The sequence below is a fragment of the Sinocyclocheilus grahami genome, unplaced genomic scaffold, assembly GCF_001515645.1.
Source record: "Sinocyclocheilus grahami isolate Dianchi unplaced genomic scaffold, SAMN03320097.WGS_v1.1 scaffold534.1, whole genome shotgun sequence".
NCBI classification, from domain to species: domain Eukaryota; kingdom Metazoa; phylum Chordata; class Actinopteri; order Cypriniformes; family Cyprinidae; genus Sinocyclocheilus; species Sinocyclocheilus grahami.
In genome coordinates, this window is record NW_015505713.1 from 1,071,615 (window position 1) to 1,089,909 (window position 18,295).

Here is an 18,295-nt window from a genome sequence, read left to right on the forward strand (position 1 = left end):
TCTGAACCACCTGAAACTAATGAATGATAATGTTTAAAAATAGTTTGATGCACAACTGATTAAAATATTTCAGAAAAACGTCCCATTAGCGATGAATAAATAATGTTGCTGTGCTAACGTTTTGAGAATATTGTTAAGAATGTTTGTTGATAACGTCGAGAACCTTGCCAAAATGTTAGTCAAAGTAGGTTAATGCTCTGAATTAATGTCGTTTTAACACAGCACAGTTCAGACGATATTTAAACCACACGATCTCAGGGTATCGAACGGAGGCACTACGGCTGATAACCAAATAAAACACTGAAATCTGATTACACATTCAAGACAAGAGGGCGAGACATGATACATGTAATGGCAGAAGATAAATAAGAGACACTTATTGGCAAAACATAACCGTATCAGTTTTTTCCTCAACTTTATCAGCTGCATCTTTGGACATCTGATATCTGAATTGTAAAAGCTTTAGATGCGCATCATGTCAGCTAATAATAATCTATTGTCATGGTAATTGAATTACGATTCAGTGCGCCTCACTAAATCCTTACCCTGTTCCCATACGGAACCACACTAATGGGGCTGTCAACACATACAGAGGCCTTCAAAAGCTTTTACCCACCTCTGCATAGATTGACATGTATAAACGACACAGTTAAGTAACGGAGGCGGCTCAATCAAAGCCTACACAGGGAACCTGCGTGTTTAGCTGGGATTTCCTACCGCAACAAAAGGCGCTGGAAAAGCACCTTGCACAAACACCAACCTAACGTATAGCAAATATCCAATAAAGACGTTGCATTATGTAAATAATAAAGTTACGCAAGATCAACATTGTACTCACCCGTTGAGGTTGAGGCGATAGAAGATGGCACGGAAATATATATGCTAGCGAGCAGACACAGATGGAATGTCAGACGCATGATTCATATTTGAAGACTAAATAAAATGTCATTAGCGCATCAATTTACAGCGAGCGTCGCAGTCCATTATTATGAGAGCGATTTTGGTGCGTATCCCGCGGGAAGAGGGGGAAATCCTTCATGCAGCATCGGAGACTGAGGGGTGAGTAGCACGGTTGGGATGCTGAGGGGTGGGGAGGACTGGGAAGACGGCGAAAGGGTGGCAGCTCGGATGGATGGAAGGCGGTGGCCAAGCAGCTCATATAGTACGGGAAGCCAATGCGCTTGCGCAGTGCATCTTCTGCTGCGCTGACGCGTCAACCATCCTCACTTTGTACACTCGCCAACACACTCATCCTAGCTAATTGGAGATCCAACATTTGCTTCTCAATACATTACGACAACTAGAATGAGTGTACACTAGCCCACAAGCTCTGAAATAAAAGCTTTGGTCTTTTATAGGTAAATAAAGACATTGGTTAGACAGTTAATTAAAAGTATATCTCAAGCCACATGGACAGACCGACTAAATGTTTTTTACGAAATAATTAAGCTGACTTTTTTCAGTCACTATTTGCACACGTATTATATATATTTAAAAATCGGTATTATATAAGCTCATTGCTGCCTTACATTCAAATTTGTTCTTCTATTGCATTTAGATATTTTTTCTTTCAATTTTTTCAACCCATACCATTTAAAATTTTGCACTAATCTGCTATTTACTGCTGCTTTTTACATTATTTGTATATCGACCCTAATACTTTTTTTTTTTTTGTATGTGATAAGTGTTTTATCACGTGTTTATTGACATATGAAGTTTTGGCCTTGTGAAGACCTTTTATAGTCAGGCTTCCATGGTCACTCAGGAGAAATGATATTTGTATTTCATTTCTCCTCCAGCCACATAGGAGAGAAAAGCCAATGAACCAATCTCACTATATTTTTAAAAGCAAGGTTGTAGCTTCTGCCCACTTTCATGGAAGATCGCAAACCTTCACTATGGCTGCTGTGTTCTTTAGATGCTTTGATATCAACAACCATTAGACAAAGTGTTAGTGCAATAATCATATGCACAAAAAAAGATGTACCTTTATCTCTGCAGTGGGAGCAAACATTAATCCACATTTAAACAGTGTAAAAAGATAAAGGCATTTGTATTGTGTGTTTGTGAGAGAGAATGAATGGCTGATTCCCAAAGAGCACATTTGCTCCTTGTGTAGGCTGTGTATTGCTGACTTGAGCAATTCTTGCATTTGTAGGTTTGCTATTTTTAAGACAATTTGACCCTCTGGGTCTCTTCGTTTAGGGGTCGCACTTGGCTCCTTCGTGAAGCCTTGAAATGTAACTTTTTTTCAGGAAAATCGGTGTACTACATTTTTGTTTAATAATATTTTTTGATTATTATTTATAATTTTGAGGGGATTTTATGATGCTATGCAATATTTATACAATTTTAATTAGCTATTAATATATTTGTATTTATTTATTTTTCAATAAATGCAATATTTCATGTTAAAACAGTGAAAACATTAAAAATCCATTTTTTGAAGTGAGAATTGTGCCATCTGGTGGCATAAAAAAATTAAAACTTGTGTAATGTCATGTAAACTCCTGTATAGTTCCCTATATACATATATACTAGGGGTGCAACGGTTCAACTTACGGTTTGGTTTGTATCACGGTTTTAGAGTCCCGGTTCGGTATGTGCTATGTTTAGGTAAAAAACTATATTGCCAAATAAAAATAATGAAGATAACAAATAATCTAACTACAAGCAACAGCACAAATAAATACAATAGAGCAAAGATACAAATAAAATAAACAGTGCTTTTCAGTTTTTTTTTTAGGTAGGTCTAACATTAGTTTTTAGGTACAGAAATTGAATAAAGAACTCAAATGTAAAATAACATTGCATATTTGACTGTATAAATTAAAGATGAATCCTTACAAGTTACAAAAGTTATTAAATCAAGAGCAGTGAGTGATTTCCCTGTTGCCATTTGATTAATATTAAGAAAGTGCTGTCACTTTAAGAGAACGCACTGATACTGTATGTTCAGCCGACTATGTTTGCTAGGATACTCACCAAGACGGGCATTTTGACATAATTTTTGAGTGTCCATTCAAGCACAATCCTTCAGAGAGCTTAATATTTGCGCGCTTCTGAAGAGCACACACACACACACACACACACACACAGATCTTCTTACTGCGCGCGCGAGTTCGCGTCTTCTGGCTCTTTAATATTTAAACTGGCCAGGCTTAAATGAGTTTAGTTTAAACACAGATAGCAACGTGTGCTGTTCAGGTCTCACCTGCGCTATCAACACGTGATGACGGCATAAATGACCGTTATTCCAACACACAGCACTGGCATTGAACAAAGAGTGACTGGTTTGTCCACGTATTGCATTTTTTGTCTCATCGCTCTTGTTGTAATGTACTGGGAAGCCAGAATTCATCATATCCATCAACAGAAACATGCATTAGCCGAACTCTTAACAAACCATATTACAGATGTATTGTCAGATTTGTTGAACCGTGTGTGGAGAACGGTACGGTTCGATTTTTTACCGAGAACCGTTGCACCCCTAATATATACAGAGGCCTTTGGATTCCCATAGTTTTTTAGACATAATTTCTTCCTTTTATTAGGTTTTACTTTTAGATACTTAAACATTCTAAAAGACTAAATTGCTAAAAGGTTTATATATTTTTGGTTAGACAAATATCAGGTTTTGCATTATAATTTCAATCAGTCATTGAATACTCAAAATTTGCTCTGTTGCAGCCTTAACAGTTCATTTCCCTGTGTGTGTGTGTGTGCGCGCGTGTGTGTCTATTTTGCACTCTTGATATTTTAGAGAGTCACCCCTTGATTGCTGTGCACTTTTGTTCTGCACAGTGGCTGATTTGTAGTTTGTACCACCAAAAGATTCTCTATGTTTTTGTATTTTTTCGTATTTCCCATTCCCATTTCAGTCATTTTTGACCGCGAAGGAGCCAAGTGTGAATTTTTTTTTGACCCTTTAACATATCCGAATCATGTCCATGATTTTTTTGTAGGTTCACATAGCTAATGTGACAAAAGTCACCAGTATGAGTGTCATCTCATTCCGATGAAGCCACGATTTTTAACATTTCGAAATATAAATTTTTTCGGTCAAAAATAACCGAAGAGGCCCAGAGGGTTAATAGTGCCAAAACCCAATGTGAAAAACATGCTCTAATATATCATTACCAAGTACAAATATATTCATTATAAATTTAATTTACAACCATCAACCTTTGAGAAAATACCCATTATAAACTTAAAAAATATACTCATTACAAGTTAAAAAATGCATATGACAAATAAACAAACATATAGAGACAAAAATGAACTTCAACTAGAAACAGTCAGCTGTGTGCTGTTCAGGTCTCACCTGCGCTATCAACACGTGATGACGGCATAAATGACCGTTATTCCAACACACAGCACTGGCATTGAACAAAGAGTGACTGGTTTGTCCACGTATTGCATTTTTTGTCTCATCGCTCTTGTTGTAATGTACTGGGAAGCCAGAATTCATCATATCCATCAACAGAAACATGCATTAGCCGAACTCTTAACAAACCATATTACAGATGTATTGTCAGATTTGTTGAACCGTGTGTGGAGAACGGTACGGTTCGATTTTTTACCGAGAACCGTTGCACCCCTAATATATACAGAGGCCTTTGGATTCCCATAGTTTTTTAGACATAATTTCTTCCTTTTATTAGGTTTTACTTTTAGATACTTAAACATTCTAAAAGACTAAATTGCTAAAAGGTTTATATATTTTTGGTTAGACAAATATCAGGTTTTGCATTATAATTTCAATCAGTCATTGAATACTCAAAATTTGCTCTGTTGCAGCCTTAACAGTTCATTTCCCTGTGTGTGTGTGTGTGCGCGCGTGTGTGTCTATTTTGCACTCTTGATATTTTAGAGAGTCACCCCTTGATTGCTGTGCACTTTTGTTCTGCACAGTGGCTGATTTGTAGTTTGTACCACCAAAAGATTCTCTATGTTTTTGTATTTTTTCGTATTTCCCATTCCCATTTCAGTCATTTTTGACCGCGAAGGAGCCAAGTGTGAATTTTTTTTTGACCCTTTAACATATCCGAATCATGTCCATGATTTTTTTGTAGGTTCACATAGCTAATGTGACAAAAGTCACCAGTATGAGTGTCATCTCATTCCGATGAAGCCACGATTTTTAACATTTCGAAATATAAATTTTTTCGGTCAAAAATAACCGAAGAGGCCCAGAGGGTTAATAGTGCCAAAACCCAATGTGAAAAACATGCTCTAATATATCATTACCAAGTACAAATATATTCATTATAAATTTAATTTACAACCATCAACCTTTGAGAAAATACCCATTATAAACTTAAAAAATATACTCATTACAAGTTAAAAAATGCATATGACAAATAAACAAACATATAGAGACAAAAATGAACTTCAACTAGAAACAGTCAGCTGAAATTCAACTGTGCAAAACTATACAGCATTTGAAAAACAAGACAGCTTATGTTCATGGCTGGTGTCTAATAACGTTCAGTCTGCTATATGTACAGTGGCGGTCCTCCCCCTCACTCTCTTCTGCTGACTGGCACTGAGCATTGTATTTATTTGTTTAGAAGTGGATGTAATAACCGGCTGAATTACCAGTTTAGAGGAAGCAGATGATCTAAGTGAGGACCTAGCAGGGCTCTTGTTTCTGGGAGATGTCCTACATTCTGCAGATATACGGGAGCCAACAGTTTGCTGGAGATTGCCTTGTGATTTTGCTTTGCGCTGTGGTTTGGGTGACTTCCTTTTGGTCCTGTAAGGGGGTACTGGTGGTCTCTTGGCTGGAATCAAAGGTCCAGCCCTCCGTGAGCTACGTCTGATTGGTGTTTGGTCAACTGGCGTTTGTTGGTGGTGTTCATCTTGTTCCAGTCCTCCAACCTTATAGGAACTGCCCGCACAAGAGTGAGAAAGTGCTTTGGAAGAATCATCCACATGGGTAGATGGTGTGAGATGTCCGAGGAGGAAACAACTGCTACTTGAGATAGAGGAGCGGGTGAATAAGGCTCTTCGGCTGCTAGACAAAGAGGAACCAGGTTCTGAGGGGCCACCACTATCCAGAATGGAGTCTGAGGTGGAGGTACATAGATCAACCATGCTGCTCCTACCACGAGCCTTCCGAGAACCTCCTGATGACTGCCCCTGCCCCAGGCCCTGCCTCTCCTTATTAATATCCGGGCTAAGGCTACGGAATAGCTGTCGGACGTGTGAAAGAGACTTGGAATTAGATGGTGAAGACATGCCTTTTGGTGGACTCTTCAAGATCCTATTGGTCAAAGGGTCATAGAACTTAAGAGGTGTCTTTTTGTATTTGTACTTCAGGCCAACATCGCTATCATATGACTTCCGTTTCCTCCCTGCTTTCTTAATAGGGGTAGGCTTGGAGATTCTTTGACCCCCATCTGGGGAAGAAAGCACATAGACCACAGTTTTGGGCTGTAGAGGACTCATTATCTTGCAGTAAGAAGCTGGAAGCTTCAAAGCACAGAGTCTAGTTTTCATGTCAGGGGTCCTTTCAGGGCTGGGGCATTGCTGGGGCTCTTCACTGCGTGTTGAGGGGAATGTTACTTGTGACAATTTTCGCCGCACCACAGGGCAGATAAGAGGGATGGTCTGTGTACTGTGGCTTACCTTTACCACTTGGCAACGTGATGCAAGTCTGTAAATTTTTTGCCTAGACTTTTTCAAAATAGCAGAATGCTTGGGGTCCTCTTCATTGTGATCCATGAGTGGCAAGATGTCTGTAGGCTCCCACTCAGCGTTATCGGTCTCCTCATGTTTGTCCTGCTTCTTTTTCTTTTTCCTTTTTTTACTGTGCTTCCCAAACCTAGCTAATGATTCGCTGTCAAAATAGCAACGGAACTGGCCTTGTTGGAATTCTTTTACTATGGAGTCTATCTTCATGTCATCTTCAAACATCACCTGTGTCAATGTTTTGCCAACAAAAGACTGTGGTATGTAGGGAAGATCAGGAAACACCTTCTCAGCAGAACTCTCCTTGTTTTCCTCAGGCGTTCCCACAGTGTTTAGGGCTGTGTCCAGCTGAGTCTGGTATCCTTGGTCTTCAAGGTTTATATGCACTTCCAGTAACTCAGCTAAATTTTTTTCTTCAGCCTTTGGCTTTCCCAATGCCATCTGTATTGCATTGTCCCATCCTTCACTGCCTTTGAATTGACTCATAGACTGATGACTCAGAACGAAGCTACCATCATCCTCCCACTGATCGACACTGAGACTGTGGCCATAACAGTATTTTTCAATAACCTCCTCTATCACATCTCGAATCTGGTCAGATAGATGACTGAATGTCTGTTCCCTATGGGGGCCTTTCCAAGGTGGCAGTGCTGAAATCCACACTGTGGACTCTTTAGCCACTGATCGAAAAGTTGAAGGCTGGTCCTTTGAGGTAATGCACTTTGCAGCTGTTGGGGCACGGGAAGCTGTAATGGAGTCGCTCCCCTCTTTATCCCTATTGGTCTTCTTGTGCGCTTTCCTGTGTTCAACAGCTCCAGTCTTGGCGACTGGTGGACCCTCTGAAGCACAGGGATGTCCAGAGGGGTTTGTTTGTAAATTCTGTCTCTGAACAGGTAGTGTCAATTGTGATGTATTCGGTTTGTCACTGGCAGAGCTGCCACTAGTCTTGTGCAAAAAACCCTGTGTGGGGGAGTACTTTTTAGGGGGAGGTGGTTCAGGCACCATTTTTCCTTTTTGGGAAGTGGTTTGTACGTGTGTAGATGCAGTAAGGTCAGTCATCACTGCTGGAGTTGAGGCTGCAATTAGCAGCATTTCACAGGACTCTTCATCAGAGGTAGGCATCTCCTCACGTGTTCCAACAGAGACACCATCATCGTCTGATCCACAGTACACCTCTGAGAGCACCTCCTTTGGGATGAGTGGGGTGGTTAGCAAAGGTAGATCAGCATGGGTAGGTCTACAGAGAAAAAGAGGTGTCAAAAACAGCAAGTGAACGCTGTTTTTTTGCAATTCACTAGGGATGTAATGATGAACAGCGAGTAGGTTGAAAATCGATTAAAATATGTGACGATTCAAATCGGTAGAGATGCCAAACAAATCGCGATACAATTGTAGTAGGAGTTTATATGAATGTATCTCTGAGGGGAACTGACTTTAGAAAAGTTTACGTGGTATTTTCTTTTCATCTTGCATCTGAACGATGCATATTAAAGTAGTGTTCATAAGCGCAGCTCTAGTTTGTTTACAGCAGTAACCCAGGAAACACTATATCATTGCTGTTCATAAGTGCCACCTGCTGGCATAAAGTGAATTTGTATCTCATTCAGCTCGTCTGCCGTTTCGTTCAGATATGTTTTATGTAGTATAGTTTCACAAAACTAAAGTCAGACCATTCTGTTTTTGCTTCAAATTTCAAAATTATACAGTTTCATTTAGATTAAAAACTGCTCATGCTGCATGTATGCTACATCTTTGTTTGGATCGTGATTAAAATACAGTGGTTGCCTCTAATTTTAAATGGAAAGAGCATAGACAAAGCCTTAGTTTGTTTTAAAATTTCAATTTAGTTTTGTTATATTTCAATTTCACAAAGAAACGTGCAGCAATAGCCTAATAAAAGGACACCTTTTCATTTACTGTCTTCAAACTCATTTTGTTTTAAAAAATTGTGAGAAAATCGAATCGTGAAATTAAAATCGTGAATCGAATCGAATCATGAGTTGAGTGAATCGTTTCATCCCTAACAATTCACAAAACTCAAAGTATGCAGTATGTTATGGGAACATGTCACCAAGGCAAAATAAGAAATCTGATGTGGATACCATACCGTGTATCACTATAGCTTTGAGGATGATGCTGAAGCACATCCTGAAGGAATCTCTCTAACAAACTTCCAGAAGATACATTGGCTCTAGCAGCTCGTACCACTTCTCTATGTTGGGCACTCAAGATGTGCTGCAGAATACAACAAGAAGTTGTTTACAAAAAAGCCATAATAACTCAGAATGTCGTAATATTAATCATTATAAACAGGTCTGATTATCATAAATGCATGATATTAGAATCTTAAAACCCCAATATAAATATATTTGGTAGTGGTTCACATTAAATTGCTAAAATGGAATTATTAACCCGAACTTAACAAATACTTTGACCAATATCTTGACCACAACAGTATTTCAAAAAGGAGGAATGATGGAGAGTTACGTACCTGTTCCACACTATTGTACAGAACTTGACAGCAGCTGCAGTAACCCTGTCTTTGGGAGCAGGAAGGACCAGCAACAGGCTCTTCTCCTCTACTAGTCCTTCAGATGGGGTAAATAATAGGCTTTGACACTTATTTGTTTTAAATTTGTAATATAAACACATAATGAGATGGAGAATGGACTGCTGCAAATTTATTTTCAGACAACTCACCTGCCGGACAAGTCAGCTGGACGCCTCTCTGCCTCTACAACACATGACAAAACATTTACATGCATTCTCTAAATCAGTGCTTCTCAACTAGTTTAGCTTCAGGACACAGATGTTACATTGGACATCGACAATACCAAATATAATGATCTTTCAAATGTTAAAAATACCATTAATACATTTAAATTGTTCTTATTTATTAGATATCTTTAGGCAACAATTCCTCATGAACAATGTTCATCTTCATCATTTTTACCCATATTTATTGTAGTCTTTAGTCTTTTAGTGTTGTTCATCATTTTTTTGAAGATAAGGACATGTCTCACAACCTGTCCATGTTGGCATTTGTCTAGTTTGACTAGATTTCTAACAAATGATTTGTACCAAAATGCTGTACAGTTTGATTGGAGGCATATCATTTTACATCAACAACATACACATAAGATGGGTTTTCATCTCCCTTTTAAATCTCCTCTTTATTATAAAAATCTATCTTTATTATCCTAACGGTGTATGATTATATAATTAGTATTTTAATAGTCCCTCCAGGCTCTCCAGTGCTCAGTGACTAAAAAAACAACAACTGAAATATAAAAACTGCCTTACTTTTAGCAGAGGACTGTGGTCCCTCCTCCAAGGGCATGGTGCTGTCTATAAACAATCACAGAGTAAGAAAGAGTTGCATGGTGTATCATTGTACTGTTGGTCATTCAGAACTATTTCACTGTTAACATTTTTATTATGCATTTACAGTGTTCTCTTGCAAATCCACTTAATTTTTCCACTACATTTGATCTTTCTTGCTCTGGGCCTTGCAGAAACATAAATACACTGCTATGCAATTACTTACTTATGCTGTATTGTTGTGTATTTTATAAATAAACTCAAGCAATAGACTATAAGAAAAAAATTCGTTTATTTCGATAAACAGGCATACTAAATATACATACTCACCTACATGGAGGAGAGGATGGCTATAAATGTTTCCGTGTCACATAATCGCGTAGATGTGTACAGCCATGTGTGGTAAGTTAAAAGTCGCATCTAAAGATGTAGGACACATTAAGCAGAATTAGAAAACACTTAAAAGTCTCTTGTAAGTGCACTTGCTTATTCTACTTGTATAATACGAACTAATACATTAATAAAGCACTATTTGTATCTTAAATCAGTTTTGATGCTTTAAAACATGTACATAATGAACTTGTCATTAATTTGAAGTGTTTATACGGTCCAGCTTTAACTACTCATAAATGAATACTCATATATGTACCGGCCTGCACACACATACACGGCCATTTAAACAGCGCGCCCTAATATTACCACATAAATACACTTGAACGTAAAATGTATTCGAAAACGCTTAAATTTTACACGGTTTCAGACTATCCACACTGTTTGGGAACACACAAACTGTAGTTTAAGCTAGCCAGCTATGCTAGTTCACTTAGCAAGCTAGAGACACTTAACATGACAACGTGGACAGCGGGAGCGTGGCATAGTAAATATTCACTTATTTATGATCTACAAAATACATGAACACAATGTGGCTGCAGTCTTCATCGTGCTGTCACCTGATTATAGATGTTATTCCACTTAGATCCCATCGGTATCCGTATTTAGCTTAGGTCTGCTAGTGGAGTGACGTAAGAGTAAAGCGCGGGAACCCGCCCACTAGAAAATTCCGAGGCGAAATTTAATAAATGGGCTGCAAACTCAACCAACGCGACAAAATATCCTTTATAGATTTGATTACATGCCTTGATGGTAACATTATAAATGTTGCAAACTATGAATTTGTGCAATAGTTCCCAGTCATGCTAAACCTGAGAATATAAAAACAAATAGTAAACTGGCCTACAAATTATTCAAATCAATCTAAAGTTAAACTGGTTGCAATTTGCTACAGTATATTAGAAATTTCTCAGTGCATTTAAACAGTTATATATATATATATATATAAATAAATAAATAAAAGGAAGAGACAGAAACTGGACTAAATTCATAGAAAGTCTTTAAAAAAAAACAGCACATTCATGACAAATATTTAACATTTTCAATTCGAAGCCACACAGAACACGATTTAAAAAAATAAACCACATACAAAAGGTGCATTTAAAGTGCTTTTATTTGATTAATGCTTTGTACTGTGGGGTTTCAGATCTTGTTGAAGGCTGCCACATCCATGGACTGCACATAGTCCTCAAAGGCTGTGATCAGTTCCTCCAGCTGGTCCGTTCCAACTTTATCATCCTCCACAACACAGGCAATCTGCAGCTTCTTGATGCCATAGCCGACAGGCAACAGCTTAGCTGTACAGGAGAGGTCAGGTGACAATTAGTCTATTGAAATACAAAATATGGACCAAACGTTTGACTTGCATACACTGTATTTGGACTTACATTGTCCCCAGACTAAACCGTCCAACTGAATGCTGCGGACACACTCCTCAAGCTTGGCCATGTCAGTTTCATCATCCCAGGGCTTGACATCCAACAGGATGGAAGACTTGGCGATAAGTGCAGGCTCTGCACAGACATTAAAAAGACCGAGTCAATGGTAAAGCAAACACAGGAATCCAACAACCACAATTAAATGACTAGTGGATATCAGGCAAAAAAAAGATGTCAATCACATCATTCAGCCGAAAGATGGTAATATGAAGTTATCACTAAACTAGTCACAATGTCAAAAGTTTGGAACAATTAGGATTTAAGTTTGTTGAAAGAAGTCTACTGTGCTCAACATGGCTGATTTGGATAAAAACACTAACATATCACTACACTGTATTTAATTTTAAAAACTTAATATTCATGGGATGGCAATGCAAAGTTTAGTCTTCTGTGTCACATGATCCTTCAGAAATCATTCTAATATGCTGATTTGGTGTTAAAGAAACATTTCTTAATGTTAAAAACAGTTTTTGCTGTTTATTTGTGGAAACCATGATACACTACATTTAAAAGTTTTGGGTAAGATTTAGGAAAAATTAACAAACGTAATGGTTTCCACAAAAATATTAAAGCAGCAAAAACTGTTTTCAACATTGATGAGAACTATTATTGATAATGGAGCACCAAATCAGCACATTAGAATGATTTATGATTTCCTTGGGGAGCATAAAAGACGTCAAAAACTGTAAATCTCAATTATATGACCAGTAGTGTGCATTTAAGAGACGACTAATACATACTCTTTGCCTTCTTTGCATTGTATGCTGCAAGCCTCTCCTCCTTGATCTTTTTGGTTTGCTCATCCTGTAAAGAAAGAGATCCATGACCAGGTGTGCACAAACTTACAGCAACAGCATGGTCATTTTTTACTAACTGGTTTTCAGGAAGAAAAGGTTGTCCATCACAACATCAGCCGAAAGATGGTGAGAAAATCATCATTTGACCAGGCAATTCTGTAAAAAAAACACACCATCCCTTCTGCTACTGAACTCACCTCTTCCTCATCAGAACCAAACAGATCAATGTCATCGTCGTCTTCATCAGCCGCTGCTGCAGTTGTGTCCTCCACACCAGCAGGGCCGTACTGACTGAGAGGCTTCTTCACACCTGGAAGACTAAAGGTAAGGAAAGGAGAGTGAATTCTTGTTACTGCACAAGAGCACCTGACGGTCTTGAGAATTCCCAGCCAAATCAGAATTTGAAAGATTGTGCATCAGTCACTCAGGCGAAAGATGGTGATAGGATAATCATCATATATTGGTGGAAGTACCTGCTAAACATTAAATATTGCAAACAAGCGTCTCATTACCTGCCCTTCTCCTTCTGGTAAGACTTGATGTGGTTGTACCACCGCAAAGCATGGCAGAGGTTAGCTGAGGGGGTGCCAGACAGAGCATCGAACACTGCAATATCAGCCTGAGAGGGCACATACCTGTTAAGAAAATGAGTATTGAGCCTTCAAATGTGTAGTGAGGCTGGTGTTTTCTCCATGAGCAATATGAGGCATTTATGAATGGATTAAATTATATAATTGCATAATATTTACAAATAGATCCACAGTACAGCAATGAAAATGTGGCACTTGGCAAACACTTGGGGGAGGGGAACTACTACAAATACTGACCCTACCAGTACATACACTACCAGTCAAAAGTTTGGGATCAGTAAGACTTGGAATGTTTTTTAGTCTCTTATGCTCATCAAGGCTGCATTTATTTGATCAAAAACAGTAATCTTGCAAAATGTTATTACAATATAAAATAATAGTTTCTATTTTAATATCCTTTAAAATATAATTTATTTCTGTGATGCAAAGCTGAATTTCTATCAGCCATTACTCCAGTATAAAAAGTGTCACATGATCCTTTAGAAATCATTCTAATATGCTGATTTATTATTAGAATTATCAATGTTGGCAACAGTTGTGCTGCCAAATATTTTTTTGGGAAACTGCAATACTTTTTTCAGGATTGTTTGACGAATAAAAAGTTAAAAAGAACAGCATTTATTCAAAATATAAATCTTTTCTAACAATATAAATCTCTGCTATCACTTCTTACAATTGAACACATCCTTGCTGAATAAAAGTTTTAATTTCTTTCAAAACTGTAGTGTATACTGTTAGAAAATATTTCTATTTTTAATAAATGCTGTTCTTTTTAACTTTTTATTAATAAGAATCCTGAGGAAAAAAAAAAAGTATCACAGGTTCCAAAAAAATATTATGCAACAACAGTTTCCAGCACTGATAATAAATCAGCATATTAGAATGATTTCTGAAGGATCATGTGACTCTGAAGACTGGAGTAATGATGCTGAAAATTCAGCTTTGCATCACAGGAATAAATTAGACTTTAATGTATATTAAAATAGAAAAATGTTATTTAACACTATAATATTTCATCTCATTTCCCCTGTATTTTTGATTAAATAAATGCAGCATTGATGAGCATAAGAAACTCCTGTAAAAAAACATTAAAAATCGTTCTGATCCCAAACTTGTGACCGGTAGAGTACATATTATTCATAGCTACGAAAATTAATAACCATGACCTTTGACATTTATAACTGCATCCAAAATTATTTTAGTATTACAGCATAAGAAAAAGAGGACAATCACAAGTTGTTGCAAGCCAACGAAGAAGATTTGATAAATAAAGTCTTAAAATAGCTTACCCCTCGACGTAACTTTTGTCTGCCAGAAACTCATTCAGAACCTTGAGTCCAGCGGGTGTTTTGAGATCACCAAAGCCCATTGTTAGAAGTTACCGGTGAGACCTCGTGTACAAACGTGGAACCCTGAACTTGGAGGAAGAGCGAAGGAACGAGAAAAGAACGCGAGACTGTCTTAATACCGCTGACGCCATAACTCCGCCCACTCTTGACATTTTTGCAAAAACATACGAAAATGGAACATTTTTTATAGCAATTTGCTCTAGGTATGGAAAGCTTAACTTTTATAGATAATAAAGACGGCACGATAATCATCTACCGTTTTTCACAGATACCGAAAACCGTGTTGACTGGTTGGCTTTTAACGTGAAATAAGAGACGGAAACGACCGTTTTTATGAGCGGAAATGACGACGAATAAATGTAAAAGGTCAACGACAAAAGTTAGATTAATCATATAAAATGTATTTAATATATTAATGTATTTGAACATACGTGTATGAATTTCCTATATTATAGAACAATCTGACGTAATAAAATGTTTTTGTCTTTTTTTCAAAGATTAATGTGCATCGGCTTTTTCCGTCATTTCCGAAATCACCCGAGTACACATTCACAACTGAACCTACGGCTGTAACGCTGTTCTGGTCTAGAAGGCCAAATAGCGTCAAGGTAAGAATTGAAGATGATCTTTTGTGTATATTAAAGTGTAAAGGGCATATTGTCTGGATATTTACTTTGTGTGTAACGGCTGGAATTATAAATGCATGCGAAGCACGGGTAATTTACAGTAACGTTCTCCCTGTCCTTGAGTAATCTGCTAGCCTGCTAACCAGTGTGTGAATAGATAGAAATGTCAACAGCATTAGTTTTTCATTTTAAGTGTTTGAGCTACTTTTCCTTTACAGTGCAATACCCATATACATTTAAAATTGGTACTTTTATAAATATTGTGCCTTCATGCTTTTTTTTTTTTTTTTTAGGGCAGAAGCATGTTGTTTTATGGGTGTTATAAAATCTTAGGTTTTGTAATCCTTGCCAAAGGATTTGTTGTGCTGACTGTCGGCACTATGCAGAAATTTGAATAAATAAAGAATTTATAATTAATACTGTCAATGGCATATCTAGATCAGTATGATTTTATTGTGTCTATTTCTCTACAGTGTCCTTGTGTTTCAGAGTAGAGCGGCCTATTTATCCATTGTTAACCTAGATACTATTCATTAAATACTGGGGATCAACATGTTATGTGTTCTTCTAATCACCTGGCATTTTCTTCTACAGCGAACATGTTGCGTTTGCCAGCAGTAAGTCGGGCTTTGGCAGGTGCTGCCCATTCCAAGGGCTCCATTGCCACCACTAACAATGGTAATTTGCATTATTTTTTCATCTTTGAAAATCAAGTGTAGTGCCCTTCTTTAAGAATTCTAAGCAACACTACTGATTTGTCCATCCTTTTCTAACACTGGCTTGTTTTTACAACAGTGCAGACTTCAGCCCGGGCCTCAAGCAATATGGTTGAAGTGTTTGTAGATGGAAAACCTGTCATGGTGGAGCCAGGGACCACTGTTCTACAGGTGAAAATGCAGTGACCATTTCCTTTTACTAATTCCATGTATAGTTGTACATTCCATGTAGCATGTTGACATGCCTAATGTGTTTAGACTTGCGAGAAAGTAGGTGTGCAGATTCCTCGTTTCTGCTATCACGATCGTCTGTCAGTGGCCGGTAACTGCCGCATGTGTCTGGTGGAAATCGAGAAAGCACCAAAGGTAACCTATTGACATGCACTATAATTATAACTTCATTATCACATTATCGATCAAAATACATGACGAGTCTTTGTATAAGCACTTTTTTAAAATCTGTACTTCATCAACAGCCTGTTGCAGCATGTGCAATGCCTGTCATGAAGGGGTGGAACATTTTGACCAACTCAGAGAAAACACGGAAAGCCAGGTTTGAGTAGTTTTTTGCTTTACAAATAATGTTCACACATCACATTACATACAGTGCATTTATTCATTTGTATTTCTTGTTGTGTCTTTGATAGAGAGGGAGTCATGGAGTTCCTGCTTTCCAACCACCCTCTTGACTGTCCAATCTGTGATCAGGGTGGAGAGTGTGATCTTCAGGTAAAAAAAATATTGTTTACAGCAATTTAATGGAACTTGACTGTGAACTTGAGTATGCACTCAAGAATGGAAATGGAATTATCCCTAATGCAGTTTTTACCCATCTTGATGTTGTGCTGATATATAGGACCAATCGATGATGTTTGGTGCTGACAGAAGCCGTTTTACAGAAGGGAAGAGAGCAGTTGAAGATAAGAACATCGGCCCGCTTATTAAAACAATCATGACCCGCTGTATACATTGCACACGTTGTGTTCGGTGAGCTGGAGGTTTATTATACTGAAAGCTACGTAAATGCATAAAATGTATGTAATGCAGAGCCCAACAACAAGATTTTTTTTTTCTGATGACCCAGTTGGATTAGTAGTTTATCTGCTTGCCCTGTGGACGCTTTTACTGGCTCCACCACCAAAAATAACTTTTTTATTTGCCATGAAAACACTGAATTATTAATTGAATTAAAATTATTAGTAATTATTAATTTATATTTTATTTTAGGTTTTACCGTATCTCACAGAAGTGAGTACACCCCTCACATTTTTGTAAATATTTTATTATATCTTTTCATGTGACAACACTGCTACAATGTAAAGTAGTGAGTGTACAGCTTGTATAATAGTGTAAATTTGCTGTCGCCCTCAAAATAACTCAACACACAGCCATTAATGTCTAAACCGCTGGCCACAAAAGTTTTGGCAGTTGAGTTTCAGGGTCTTGGCAATCTTCTTACAGCCTACGCCATCTTTATGTAGAGAAACAATTCTTTTTTTCAGATCCTCAGAGAGTTCTATGCCATGTTGAACTTCCAGTGACCAGTATGAGAGAGTGAGAGCGATAACACCAAATTTAACACACCTACTCCCCATTCACACTTGAGACCTTGTAACACTAATGAGTCACATGGCACTGGGGGGAGGAAATGGCTAATTGGGCCCAATTTGGACATTTTCACTTAGGGGTGTACTCACTTTTGTGGCCAGTGGTTTAGACATTAATGGCTGTGTGTTGAGTTATTTTGAAGGGACAGCAAATTTACACTGTTATACAAGCTGTACACTCACTACTTTACATTGTAGCAAAGTGTAATTTCTTCAGTGTTGTCACATGAAAAGATATAATAAAATATTTACAAAAATGTGAGGGGTGTACTCACTTCTGTGAGATACTGTACATTTACAATAAAAGCAGAATAATTTTCATCTAACGCTACTCCATGATAGTTACTGTATAAAGTTATGCACACCTTTGCTGTAAAACAATGGCATATGGTGCAAAGCATTACTGATTACTTTTTTTTTTGGTACTCATCTCTGTTACCTTCAGGATCAGACAGAGTTTTTAGTGTTAAAGAAATTGCTCTAGGGATTTATCAAATATATTAATATTTTTTATAACTTCAGTTTTGCCAGTGAGGTTGCTGGTGTGGAGGACCTGGGAACCACAGGACGCGGTAACTCCATGCAGATTGGTACCTACGTAGAGAAGATGTTCATGTCAGAATTGTCTGGTAACGTGATTGACTTGTGTCCTGTTGGAGCACTGACGTCCAAACCTTACGCCTTCACTGCACGACCCTGGGAGACCAGGTACAATCCTGAGATTATTTGTTCTTCTGTGTACACTTTGATCCTTATATATATAT

The 18,295-nt window shown here is 37.7% G+C and overlaps 3 protein-coding genes across 4 annotated transcripts in view; 1 reads left to right on the plus strand and 2 right to left on the minus strand.

The window, feature by feature from the left end:
- Positions 1-5,266: 5,266 nt before the first annotated feature.
- Positions 5,267-11,199, minus strand: LOC107555446 (uncharacterized). Of its 2 annotated transcripts, XM_016238257.1 has the most exons (7): positions 10,968-11,199; positions 10,348-10,437; positions 10,000-10,044; positions 9,397-9,430; positions 9,188-9,284; positions 8,804-8,931; positions 5,267-7,933 (listed from the first exon to the last, which is right to left on the minus strand). In XM_016238257.1, the coding sequence occupies exons 3-7, from the start codon at positions 10,034-10,036 to the stop codon at positions 5,491-5,493; spliced, it is 2,739 nt and encodes a 912-aa protein (XP_016093743.1). In that variant the 5' UTR covers positions 10,037-10,044; positions 10,348-10,437; positions 10,968-11,199; the 3' UTR covers positions 5,267-5,490. The 2 variants fall into 2 exon arrangements, with proteins under 2 accessions (XP_016093743.1, XP_016093744.1); XM_016238258.1 differs by lacking the exons at positions 9,188-9,284; positions 9,397-9,430; positions 10,000-10,044; positions 10,348-10,437; positions 10,968-11,199 and having other exon boundaries at positions 5,267-7,884; positions 8,804-8,834.
- Positions 11,200-11,503: 304 nt separating this feature from the next.
- Positions 11,504-14,664, minus strand: LOC107555451 (elongation factor 1-beta-like). Its single transcript, XM_016238268.1, has 6 exons — positions 14,523-14,664; positions 13,156-13,278; positions 12,841-12,961; positions 12,587-12,650; positions 11,796-11,921; positions 11,504-11,705 (listed from the first exon to the last, which is right to left on the minus strand). The coding sequence occupies exons 1-6, from the start codon at positions 14,600-14,602 to the stop codon at positions 11,551-11,553; spliced, it is 669 nt and encodes a 222-aa protein (XP_016093754.1). The 5' UTR covers positions 14,603-14,664; the 3' UTR covers positions 11,504-11,550.
- Positions 14,665-15,093: 429 nt separating this feature from the next.
- LOC107555450 (NADH-ubiquinone oxidoreductase 75 kDa subunit, mitochondrial-like) overlaps positions 15,094-18,295 on the plus strand; it is an 8,292-nt gene continuing 5,090 nt past the window's right edge. The window contains exons 1-8 of the mRNA XM_016238267.1: positions 15,094-15,190; positions 15,803-15,886; positions 16,004-16,095; positions 16,183-16,290; positions 16,401-16,477; positions 16,572-16,653; positions 16,781-16,911; positions 18,054-18,239. Of these exons, the coding sequence (XP_016093753.1) occupies positions 15,808-15,886; positions 16,004-16,095; positions 16,183-16,290; positions 16,401-16,477; positions 16,572-16,653; positions 16,781-16,911; positions 18,054-18,239 (755 nt within the window). The 5' untranslated portion in view covers positions 15,094-15,190; positions 15,803-15,807. The remainder of the gene's footprint in view (positions 15,191-15,802; positions 15,887-16,003; positions 16,096-16,182; positions 16,291-16,400; positions 16,478-16,571; positions 16,654-16,780; positions 16,912-18,053; positions 18,240-18,295) is intronic.